The 12,917-nt window shown below is 44.6% G+C and overlaps 1 protein-coding gene across 1 annotated transcript in view; it reads right to left on the bottom strand.

Annotated features, from left to right (window-relative positions):
* Window positions 1-12,917, bottom strand: part of Rftn2 (raftlin family member 2) — a 52,169-nt gene that overhangs the window by 22,284 nt on the left and 16,968 nt on the right. Inside the window, exons 4-7 of the mRNA XM_052193352.1 lie at window positions 10,365-10,644; window positions 8,253-8,462; window positions 1,257-1,378; window positions 65-168 (exon numbers count right to left, since the gene is read on the bottom strand). Of these exons, the coding sequence (XP_052049312.1) occupies window positions 65-168; window positions 1,257-1,378; window positions 8,253-8,462; window positions 10,365-10,644 (716 nt within the window). The remainder of the gene's footprint in view (window positions 1-64; window positions 169-1,256; window positions 1,379-8,252; window positions 8,463-10,364; window positions 10,645-12,917) is intronic.

Genomic DNA, 12,917 nt, shown 5'->3' with positions numbered 1-12,917 from the left:
GTTAACTTACTCACGAATGAGCAGGTTGTGGAGTTAGATGTGCAGGTGAGGACATGGGCATTACCTGTCATGTCTCAGTATAGGTGTAGGCAGCACGCTTGTCAGAAGCCATCCAAATTCAGCCAGGGTGTGCAGCAGGGGCCCGTAATCTGTTTTGATTTCACAGCCCTGTGTGCAGAAGCATAAGAGCTTACAGTCTAACGGCAAAGATAGCGGCCACACAGTCGCGAGGATGACGGGTGATGAGTGCTGTAGTGGGGGTTCTGTGTCCAGTGGAACAGTGTCTTGGGGCCCATGCAGCCCCCGGAATGTCACCTTCTGCAACAGTTGCAACCTTCTTAAAACCACAGGGAGTGGAGAGTGGACGGTGGCTATTCAGGCCTTTCTTTGGTCCTGGGAAAGCCTCGGTTCTTAGATTCTAAAGCTAGAGCTGGGAATCTGCATTTTAAAAGCTCCCTTGGGCGCCCGATCCTAGAAGATTACCTAGTAGGCTCAGCAGCCTGGCCAAGGGAGTGGGGCCGGCCTGGAGGCTGAGGGTGGGCAGCGCCGCTGACAAGCTGGAGTACGCGGTCTCCAGCGGCTTTCCTGCCCGCCCGCCTTCCCCAGCTGCCTCAGTGGGAACAATTTCTCTGAAAATTAGTTCTGTCTCTTATGGTCTTTGCCAGGCCAGAAAGTCAAAACGTTTCCTTGAGAGACACTGTCTGTGAGGACCTTGTACACTCTACAGAGGTATCCAAAGGTATTTGTCTACCTCAAGGGCAGTGGTTGATGACATCCGCATTCATAAACAACCCCAGAAGCTATGTCGCCTCTGATTATGACAGTGCTGTGTGTACACATTTGGGCTGGTGCACAAGAGAAAACCTTTGGATGTTTTTAATTAAAAAACAAGTCATAAGGTTAAAATAGGCACGCCATACTGGTTGCTCAGAGATGAACCGCTAGGTGAGTGGCTGAATTATCATTCCCAGTCAATGGCTGAGGCATTTTGTAGTGAGGGCTTCTGAGCCAGGGGATTTTTGTCTAGGGCTAGAATCTCAGATTGGGGGAACTTACTTTTGTTTGGGTGCACACAGCTATTTTTACTATTTTACTGAAATGTTTGAAAACATGGGTAAAGCATATGGAAGAAGTGTGTTGAGGATTCTGGCGAGAGTGGAGCATCTGTGTGTGAGGATGTGTGTGTACCTGGCAATGAAGAGCTTTCATAAAACCACACGCAGAAGGAAAGCAGACTGGTGGGGACTGCGACTCACCTCAATGACTGTCCACTGCTCTACCACAATGGCATCATTCTCCCTCCTGTCAGAACCTGGGACTCCAGACCCTTCTTCTTCATAGATAAAAAAGCCTTCCAAGGTTTTAGGTAACTGGTCCCCTGTGAGGGAAAGGGTATAGTTCAGAAGAGTCACATGTCCAAGACGGTGGAGAGTGACAGAGAAAGAACTGGATGTTGACCTCTGGTCTCCACATACACATGCCTGGGCAAGTACACACATGTAACATATAACACACATTATAAACACCTAACAATTCTTTACTTCAGTGCATTAAAAAATACTAAGTCCTCACAGCAGTGACAGGAAGCGGCTAACAGAAGTCATTGTCCCAGAATTCCTGCTAGGAAGGAAGTTTTAAGGGAAGTCCCCTCTGCATTTTTCTTGAATAGTTGACAATAACCACCTGGCCTAAACTAAAGGATTTAATGGAAATTCTTTTGCCTCTTATTTTGCAATAGAAGACATTTTTTTTCCTCATGGTCCTGTGCTAGGTAAACATTGTGGGTTTTATGTAGCACATGCCACATCTAAGTTTCCTTGATGGTCATAGAAAGCAGAATTTTGTTGCAACTATGATATGTATATGATAATTATAATGAAGAAATTTATTTTTGCCTATAAATATATGGTCATACACCAGAAGTTTTAGTAGATACATATTTTTTAAAACAAATGTTCTACATCATCCCCTCCCCACAAAAGAGTCTGGCAGTGGTGGCACACCCCTTTAATCTCAGTCCTTGAGAGGCAGAGGCAGGTGGACCTCTGCGTTCCAGTCCAGCCTGGTCTACAGAGTGAGTTCCAGGACAACCAGGTTTTCACGGAGAAACCCTGCCTTGAAAAAAACCAAACCAAACCAAACGGAACCAAACCAAACTAAACCAAACCAAACCGAACCAAACCATCCCCCAGCCCCCCAAATATTTCAATTAGCTTATATCATTCTCAGCCTGTCCACCCTGGTCGGATGATGAATATATTACTTAATATATTATAAGTATAATCTTGACCTTATGTCTATATTTTATTAAGGAACATATTTTCTAATTTATCAAACAATTATTTATCTAATCATCTACTTTATCATCAGAAGAATTTTTATTGTATTGTCACCATCTCCATTAAAAATAATTTGTTGTGCTAACAAAGTCCTATTTGATAGTTTTCTGAATAATAAAAGCTGACAGTTTTCAGATGATAATTTAAGTTTAAAGATAAAGAAAAAACTAATTTTAGTGTCATAGTTTTAATTTTTTTAAGAGGCTGAAATTTGATAGCAAATTGATTCTTGCTTTATTTTGGAGGGGGTGGATTTTATTTTTCCTGAGACAGGGTTTCTCTGTGTAGCCCTCTCTGTCCTGGCACTCACTCTGTAGACCAGGCTGGACTGGAATTCAAAGGTCCACCTGCCTCGGCCTCCCAAGTACTGAGATTAAAGGTGTGTGCCACCACACCTGGCTTGTTTTTTTTTTTTTTTTTTAATACTATTTACATTTCGGGTAGAATACAACAGAGAATGCACTTTATTGGAGTCTATTTGCAGTCTATGCCCGAGTTTCTTTGAGTGGTCCTCACTGTAGAGCACCACAGTCACCAGTAGAATTAAAACTGAGAAACAGAGCTGCTTATCTTGAGATGTTTTTTAGAATGGGGATGTGGACTGTAAAATAATCTTATGTTGCAGTAATTACATAGTTAGTTACAGCCTGCCCCTCTGTTTCCTTTGGAACTTTACAGTGTGAAAATCACTTTTCCTGCCTTCAATATTGGAAGATAAGTACTAAGCACAGATATAAGCTTTAAAATAAAAATTACACGTATCATCTGTCTGTCTGTTTGTCTATCTGTCTAGTGTGTGTGTCCAACCCCTGGTGCTTGTGGAGGTTAGAAGACAACTTGGGGAAGCCGTTCTCTTCTTCGGCTGTGTGGATGCCACCCTCAGGCATGGCTGTAACTCAGGGAGCCATCCCACTGACCCATTTCTAAACCTCGGGGTTTAAAAGAAAGCAAGTACAACCCAAACAACACAGAGACAAATGTGAGGCTCATTCTAATGCACTATTGTTCGTGACTTTCAAAGAAACTATGTTGTATAAAGGAAGCCAGATACAAAAGACTACAAACAACCTGGCTATGGGGGGTAGCTAATGCCTGCGAGGCTAAAGTAGGAAGATTGCTAAATTCAGGGCTAATCTGGGCTATAGAATGAGACCCGAGGCAGCTCTCAGTGCTCTCCCTAGGGCCAGAGTTCTGGGAGGGAGGTCTCAGTTTCTGAAGCATTCTACTAACAGAAGTGGCAGCACAGGCAAACAGCAGGGAAGGCTGTGAGGCTTTGGTAAGCCGGTAATTACCTCCAGGTAATGGGGGAGGAGTCACTGCAGACAGTTTCCTCCTGGCAAAACCCAGAGCTTCCCACCCCACGCCCACTCTTTTGGGGTGGGGCGGATGGAGGCAGGAGCACCAGGTTTCAGGTATGTCAGAATCTATGGTGCTCCCTCCTGCCCCGAGATGTTTTATGTACACATGTTCTGAAGCCCTGGCATGACTGACAGACACACTGTTGTCTCCATCTCTCTGTGCTCTTCCTCTCTCCCTTCCTCTCCTTCTCCCACCCCACCCTCCCACATTCCTGGATACCAACACCAGCCAAACGCATTTGTTCCCTACTTCTGTGTAGGGAAGTCTTAGCAAGCATAGGTTTCTTTAATGTCAATGTTCTGTTATTTGTTTGTTTTGTTTTGTTTTGTTTTGTTTTCTCATACAGGATTTCTTTGTGAAGTCCTGGCTGTCCTAGAACTAGCTTTGTAGACCAGGCTAGCCTCAAACTCACAGAGATCTACTTGCTCCTGCCTCCCTGAGTGCTGAGATTAAAGGCATGTGCCACTACTGCTACCACCACCAGGCAAAATAAATAAATAAACAAATAAATAAAAAATATATTTTAATGAGTTGCCTTGGTCATGGTGTTTTGTCATGGCAACAGACAGGTAACTAATATCCGCCATTTACGGTCCATGTCCTAAAATGGGGCCAGAGATGTCCTTTAAAATGCAAATCAGATCAATGACTCCTTTTTAAAATCTTCAACTGAATTGATATAAATATGAAATAAATAATGAATATAATTTATATAATTAATTAAGTAAATTATAATAAATATGAAATAAATAATGAATTGAAATAAATATTCTGCGTGATGGTTAGGATCACATACTCTGTTTTGGGAGACCGCAGATCTGATTTTAATCCCTAAAACTCACATTGTGGAAGGAGAGAACTGATTCATGCAGGTTGTCCTTTGACCTCCACTTGTGTACAGTGGCAAGCAAACCACACACTTTCACAGAATTAACTCATTAGTTAGTTAATGAAAAGCGAGCATACATTCTACCTTGTAGAGAGAATCTCCTGTAAAGATCACCTATCAATAAAAAAGCTGTTGGCCAATATGCTGAGGCAGGAAATAGAAGGAGGGACTCTGGCAAGATGAGAGAGGAGTCTGCGAAATAATAAGAGAAAAAGAGAGATGGGGAGAGCTGAGGGAGACAAGAGGTGGGCTGGCTAGGGGAGGAACTCGGAGAAGCTGAGGAGATACTGAGGAGAGAGGGCCAGCACTGAAGGGGAGGGAACTAGCCGAGTGACAGACATAAAATAGTTTAAATGGGTTAAATAAGTTACCAGCTAGTCAGGGAATGAGCCAAAGCTCATGGTATAGGCATTCATTAGTAAATATATAGTCTCAGAGTTATTATTCTGGGAGCAGGACTGGAAGAGGAAAAATGGTTTATTATTATTTTTAACACCACCTCGCTGGCCATGTTGCTTCCTAGTTGTACAAATGATTTAGTTGGGCCCTAGTTGGGCACATTACTTAGTGACTGTATGTATCAGTTTTCACACAGGATTGCTTGTGTAGGTAATAATGAGTTATTCCAAGCAAGGTATACAATAATGTCAGCAGAGAGCAAGTAAAACTCATATGTCAACTCTTGCCACAGCGTTCCTGATGCCCTACCCACCTCTTACCTGGTCTACAGCCATCTTTCCCTACACACCCCGCTCCAGACACACAGACCTTCCTGGTTCTTCTGCTCTGTGCTCTTACATGCCTGCTCCCTATAACCTCGCCCCCCCCCCCCCCCCGCCCCCATACCTCCTGTGTGTGTGTGTGTGTGTGTGTTCCACATGTGTGGAGATCGGGGGTAATTTGTAGGAGCCAGTTCTCTCCTGTCTTGTGGGTCCTGGATGACTGAACTCAGGTGGTCAGGTGGAGGCAAGCACCTGGGCCTTTGAGCTACCCCGATAGTCTTCTGCATCTTTCCTATAGATTCTTCCCTGGTCCTCTTGTCACAGTATTCTGTTGGGTAGACTCTGATTATTTTTCTTCTTACTTTTGAATGTGTGTGAGTGTGTGTGTGTTACCATCACAGCCTGCTTGGCACCCCCATTTGCTCATCATTGCAAACATGATAACACACCTAAGCATATACATAGATTTTGAGCATAAACAAAGACAGGCGATTTTTGACTTTATCACCCCTCTGTACTTTTTAAGTATCTTGAAAGGAAGAGAATCCACAAACCATCAAAGGGGAGCCATAAGGGGAGCCCCGAGAAGTGGCAGATAGTGGAGAGGCAGACTATAACTGGGCCGTGTCCTCGCCTGTGTCCAGGGGAGTATTCAAACAGGAAAGGCTGCGGGTGTGGAAGGCCACTGCAGGGTCTTACAGAGGCAGTGTCAGCTCTGACACGCTCAGTGAAGTAGGTAACTTTCAGTGCCTCCCTTCCCCCTCCCCTTCCACTGTTGGTGAAGCATTTTCTCCCATGTGATTGGTGAGCCAATGTATTTAAGCTTCTGGGCAATGTTGAGTTTTGTACTTCCATTTCTCCACAGTGAACTGATTTCTGACAATATTTGTGATGAAGGCAGAAGAAGAGGTAGCAAGTATGCATTGTTTCCCTGTGTGCTTGGGATGGCAGATATCAAACATTCAAAACAGAGTCCACTTCCGCCCTGCTTCTTTATACTGGCTTCTCACAGAGACTCGGACACTGGTCAGTCTTCCCTCGGCAGTGTCCCTGGGCATTCCTCGGAAAGTCCTAGTGACACACACACCAGGGTCCGGACCCCACAGGCTGAGGGGGCTGAGCAGAGGCTTGGCAAAGATGACATGGAAGAAAGTCTGAAAAGACATTCCAGAGCTGCACGAAGTGGGAGAGCCTCCCGGGCCCAGGAGCTAAAGCCCCAGATGGTTTCTGGATGAGCAACTGCTGTAGCTAATTTTATTTTTATCAGGCCAGGCCCAAGGCAGGAATGCCTGGGAGACTGAGAAGAATATTTTTGCTTTTCCTTAGGCAGTTTGTCACTAACAGAAAGTTGGAATGTCTCCAACTTAGACACTGCAAAGAGAAGATGGAGAAGAAGAGAGGGAGAGAAACAGCACAAGGGGTCAACAGCAGTCGCCAAGGAGTGGTCCGTACTGAATGCACGACACATAATGCGTGCCAGGTAGGACGTGTCACCAGAAAACGAGCTCCCTTGCAGCCTCCTTGGTGCTGCAACACTGTTCTAACTAACGTCTCGAAGCAGCAGAAAGTGAGCTTCATACTCCTCCCCCACTCCTTAGGAAACAGCCTCTGTCGGCCCACTCAGATTTCCAGTAACCAGCAAACATGGAGGAATATTTATTGAGCACCTGCTGTGTGCCAGGCATTTCTACAGGGCACTGCGTTGTGGCACTCCTTGGGTGTGGCTTTTAGCGTTAGCTTTAGTTAAAAGGTTCTTCTAGAACATGACTCTTGGACACAGTAAATTCCATTTTGTCATCTGTTACCACCAGGGAAGGCATCAGAAGGCAGATTTAAGAATAGAGTGGTCTCCTCCTGGCATATACCCAAAAGATTCCCCAGCATGTAATAAGGATACATGTTCCACTATGTTCATAGCAGCCCTATTTATAATTGCCAGATGCTGGAAAGAGCCCAGGTATCCCTCAACAGAAGAGTGGATGCAAAAAATGTAGAATATATACACAATGGAGTACTATTCAGCCATTAGAAACAATGAATTCATGAAATTCTTAGGCAAATGGATGGAGCTGGAGAACATCATACTAAGTGAGGTAACCCAGACTCAAAAGGTGAATCATGGTATGCACTCACTAATAAGTGGATATTAACCTAGAAAACTGGAATACCCAAAACCTAATCCACACATCAAATGAGGTACAAGAAGAACGGAGGAGTGGCCCCTTGTTCTGGAAAGACTCAGTGAAGCAGTATAGGGCAAAACCAGAACGGGGAAGTGGGAAGGGGTGGGTGGGAGGACAGGGAGAGAGAAGGGGACTTATGGGACTTTCGGGGAGTGGGGGGCTAGAAAAGGGGAAAACATTGGAAATGTAAATAAAAAATATATCGAATAATAAAAAAAAAAAAGAATAGAGTGGTCTCATGCTGGCAGTGGTGGCACATGCCTGTAATCCCAGCGCTTGGGAGGCAGAGACAGGTGGATTTCTGAGTTCAAGGCCAGCCTGGTCTACAGAGTGAGTTCCAGGAGAGCCAGGGCTATACAGAGAAACGTTGCCTCAGAAAACCAAACCAAACCAAACTAACCAACCAGACTTTATCTCTGTGTGTTTGCTGTGCGTCTATGGGGCACAGGTGTGTCACGTGCAGGCCTCCACGTGTATCCTCCACGTGTATCCATGTGGAGCTCTACTTGCGGAGCTGGGTCTTTTTCTTCTATTGTGGACCCTGGGGCTTGAGGCTAAGTTTCAACCTCCTTTACCCGCCGAGCCATCTCACTGCACAAAGCTTTAAATTAAAGTTGTGAAATAACTGGAATATATATATTTTTAAAAGAATTATACTCATCCTTACAGTGATAGAACTTGAAAGGCAAAAGCATTTTCAGCTGTGTTTATCCAAATCCAGATTATTTACAAATAAATATATTACTAAGGTAAAACTCACCTTTAGGTGTCTCCCAGCACACAAAAGAGTCAATTAAAGAGAAGCCTTGCTTATAATAAAATGTAGTTAGTTCTAGCCAGTTGGCGTCCAGCGCACTGATGACAGCTCCCTTCCTCGTCACTTTCATGGACAGGACGCCTTCCTGATACGCCCAGCAGGCCGGATCCTCCTCAAAAGCATTGAAGACCATATACAGCTTATTATCTGGGGCTAGGCATTCAGGGAAAAGAAGAGAACATAATCTTACTGTTCAAAATTCTTAATTTGTTCTTCATTGGCCATTACAGATATACAAATGAATATAGAAAATAATAAAAATAGTCACTGCTCAATTAAAAACTGTGTGTTGGCCAGGTGGTGGTGGCACACGCCTTTAATCCCAGTACTTGGGAGGAAGAGGCAGGCGGACCTCTGGGTTCGAGGCCAGCCTGGTCTACAGAATGAGCTCCAGGACAGCCAGGGCTACACAGAGAAACCTTGTCTCGAAAAAACAAACAAACAAACAAACAAACAAAAACCTGTGTGTCTATCTGTGTGCATGTTTGTGTTGTGTCCTGTGTTTGGGTGCATGTACACATGCAGAGACCAGAGGTTGATGCTGCCTCTGTTTCAGTTCTTCTGTACCTTAAGTTTTGACTTAGGGTCTCTAACTAACTCAGAGCTTCTGATCTGGCCATCTTGTCTACCTGCCCAGCACTGAGGATGTACACATGCACTTCTCATCTGACTCTCATGGGCTAAGTGGGCACCAAGCTCAAGACTTGGCGTTTGTCGGACAAGTGCTTTACTGACTAAGCCATCTCTATGCCCTCCCCACGCCAACACAGTTTAATCAAATGCTAACATTCTAACACACTGGCCTTGAATTATTTCTTCACAGAAATAAGACAATGGACACAGTGGAGCATACTATGTAGTATGCATCTAGCAGTATATAGTCTCCAATTCCAATCTCTAAAAACAACTGCTAGGATGAACTTGGTACTTACTGTTCTCAAGAAAGCTTTTAGTTTTTAGATGTATAGCTATTTACTGTATAAATATTTACCATTAAAAAAATGCTTTAACAGGGACTGAGGATGTAGCTCAGTGGTAGAGTACTTTCCTATCAAGCAAAAGGCCCCAAGTTTGGTCCTCAGTTAAAAAAACAACATCAACAGCAAAAAACAAAACAAAAAACCCAAAACAAACAATCAAAAACCAAAGAGAAGCCAACCCAGCACAACTTTAACAGTGTACTGTTTCAAATTCATCTCCTGTTCTTTCTCTAGAAGACAGTGCTCACATGGGTGCATAGGACAAGTCTCAGAACTAGCAAGCCCAGACTCCACTGCACCCTGGGCCAATGTTGATCAAAGGTTGGGAGCATCTGTCAACTTGCTGGAGTTTCGTCTGTGCCAGTTACAGGGCTGTTTCCCTTTTTACAACCTGTGAGAGAGGTTCTGCAACTGTCTCCTTTATGGAAAGAAATTGAGGCATCCATCTCCAGAGCCCATGGTGACTTACGGTTTACGCATGCTTTAGTTTTCTTTGATGTTGCTTAAAAAAAATTCTTGCAAAGATGACAGGGAACTTTTCACAGCCAAAAATAAAAGAGAAAAATACTCTCAATTTCTTGGGAAAACTTGAGACTGAGAAAACTTTGGCTGAGAAGAACAAAACCATTGTCTGCAGTTATTTCTGGCTGTGGGCGCTATTATTACACTAACTGGCTCATTGTCATGTCCCATTGTCAGAGATTCTAGTGATCATCAAAGCAAGCCCCTTGGTTTCCAAGGGGAAAGCACGCATGAGACGGGAAAGGCCTGCCCTGAAATTCTCACGGGCTGTTTACCACGCTGCTCCTTGGTCAAGTCTCTGCTTTCATTGGAGAAGAGAATGGTTGGCTGGGCCACCGGGAGAACCAATGCCTGGAACATTGTCCTGTGTACTTCTGGCTATAATAACTTAAAGACAACCCACACGTTTAGATTAGTTCACTGTCCTTATGATCTTCTGACACTAACTTTGTCTTGTAGTTCTTTAAAATAACGCTGTAGTTGGGGGAACGTAAGAATTCATTCTCTATGCACGCACGCACGTACGCACGCACGCACGCACGCACGCAGTTACCTTCTCCCCGCCTTGGGTTAGAGTGGCTGGGGCTGCTGTTCCCCTCGGTCTGCTGCTGTGCACTTTCGTGCTGAGGTTCTCCCTCCACTCTACTTCCCGACAAGTGTCCACCAAGGGCTCCTTCGCTCCAGCCTCTGCAGGTGTTCTGTGAGCTGTGCCTCGTGTGTAGCTCCGACTCTGCAGCTCCATCGTGGCTGGCTCCGTTACAGTGCAGAGATGGCAAGTAGCACTGGGAGACGAGCCCCACAAACTTCATCCCTCGTTTAGCAGCGGCATTAATCTGGGTTTAAAGAGATGGCAGGGCTGAGGTAAGCCCATGCATAACCCTCAGTCCCCTGAGGAGGCCATTAGAAGACAATAAACTGACTAGTAACCAAGGCACACCTAGAAGCCAACAGAGAACCCCTGAAGTACACTGCCCCCAAGACCGGGTCTCGGTGTCAGCAGGACTTGCCAAACAGGACTGATCTGGTTTAGAAATCATAAAAACAGGACCGTATTTCCCCCTGAAATTTTGCCACATTTGGCAGGACTTGGTAATTTTTAAGCATGGGTATTGGAGCTATTAACAATGATCTTTCCAGTTGGAGCAAAATTAAAGACTATTCCAGAACACTCCCAAAATGCCAGAAACAAATATAACCTCACTATTAAAGAAGGCATTAATTGAAAAGCAAAAAGCAGCCGGGCAGTGGTGGGGTATGCCTGTAATCCCAGCACTCTGGGAGGCAGAGGCAGGCAGATTTCTGAGTTTCGAGGCCAGCCTGGTCTACAGAGTGAGTTCCAGGACAGCCAGGGCTATACAAAGAAACCCTGTCTTGAAAAAACCAAATCCAAAAAAAAACAAAAGAAAAAAAAAGAAAGAAAGAAAAAGGAAAAAAAAGAAAGGAAAAGCAAAAAGCATACAGAACTATTTGATGTTGATTCTGAAAGATGTTAAGAGATCAGTTCTTATAAATATGCACATAAAAGCATGGGTCCAGTTCGAGGCAGCTTCCGAGTCTGCTAATGCCTGTCGCTTGCCACAGCCCTGGGCCAAACACACACAATTATATTTATCCTGTCAGTCAACAGTCTCTGAAGCAGGGGGCGTGGAAACAGTGACACAACGTGGGATCTTAGTAATAGTGATTTCCACCGATAATGCTTGTGACATTATCATCTCAATTCCTCTAAGCTCACAAGGCCCAGGACCTAAGGGTGGTGGCGGTCTCCTCGGTGTTCAGCTGGCAATAGTCCCCAGGGCAAAGACCGTGTCTTTTTTACTCTCTTTGTAAATACACATTAAATATGCAAAATGAAGACATTTTTGTTTTTGTTTGGATTTTTTGGGACAGGGTTTCTCTGTGTAGCCCTGGCTGTGCTGGAACTCACTTTGTAGACCAGGCTGGCCTTGAACTCAGAGATCTGCCAGTCTCTGCCTCCTGAGCGCTGGGATCAAAGGCATGGAACACCATACCTGGCTCAGCAGTGTTGGTTTTTCATGGTCACCGATTTAAACATCTAAACTAAAAGTTTTAAGTGTTATCCCGGACTTCTATGGAAACCCTGAGAGAATGAAATGGGATTTTCAAAGGCAGGCAGGGAGAACTGAAGAAAAGGCAGAGCTAGTGGCCAGGAGTCAGAGCCCCGCCTCATTCCCCTAAGAGTTACATTGGAGGGTTAACACTGTGTAGATACTTAGATGTAACCACACAGTCTCCCTCTTGCAGGTGTACTGGGAGAAAAGAGGGAGGTAGGAGAGGGCTTGGTGTTCTGGAAGTGGGAAGGGTAAATTTCTCATTGATGTCCTCTCTAGGTATTGGTTTCAGTGGAGACATTCAAGTAAACCTTTCTTTCTCACTCTAACACATACTTCTTTTTTTCCTGGAAAAGTCTGTGAACAAATATATTGATGTCCTTTCCATTTTTACTTGGAGGATGAATTTATCCATCCATCCATCCATCCATCCATCCATCCATCTATCCGTCTATCTATCTATCTATCTATCTATCTATCTATCTATCTATCTACCTATCTATGTGTGTGCTTGTGTGTGCCCATGTGCACATGTATGTGTCATGGTGTGATGCACACGTGCTGCTCAAGGGACAGCCTGTGGCAGTTTTCTTCTTCTATCACCTGAGTTTCAGAGCTTGAGCTCCAGTCGTCAGTGCTGGGGCCATCCGTGCCTTACATCTTGGTCTGTCTTGCCTGCCTTGGAGGACTGATACTTTTAAATGTGGTGCTTTAAAATCCGGAGAAGAAAATGCAAACTGAATATTAAAAATAGAATGGTCAGGGGTGGGACGTGGCCCAGAGTAGAAGGCCAGTGGGCATGAGGCATACATGCTCAGTCAGTCCTCAGGGCCACGAACAAGGAAACGGACTAAAAATAGAGACATTACTGTGTAGTTAAAGCTTGACGTGAACATTAGCTGTCCAACAATCAAGTCCTCACACAGAGTGACTGTTCAGAAATAACCTTCGGCATTCACCAATTGCCCTTGCGGTGCCCAGGGCAATGTTGGGATATCTCAGGTGCTTGCTTCTTGAAGTTTTTCACTTAGAGA

The sequence above is a fragment of the Apodemus sylvaticus genome, chromosome 9 (assembly GCF_947179515.1).
Source record: "Apodemus sylvaticus chromosome 9, mApoSyl1.1, whole genome shotgun sequence".
Taxonomy (NCBI): Eukaryota; Metazoa; Chordata; class Mammalia; order Rodentia; family Muridae; genus Apodemus; species Apodemus sylvaticus.
This window is presented reverse-complemented; position numbering and strand designations above follow the sequence as displayed.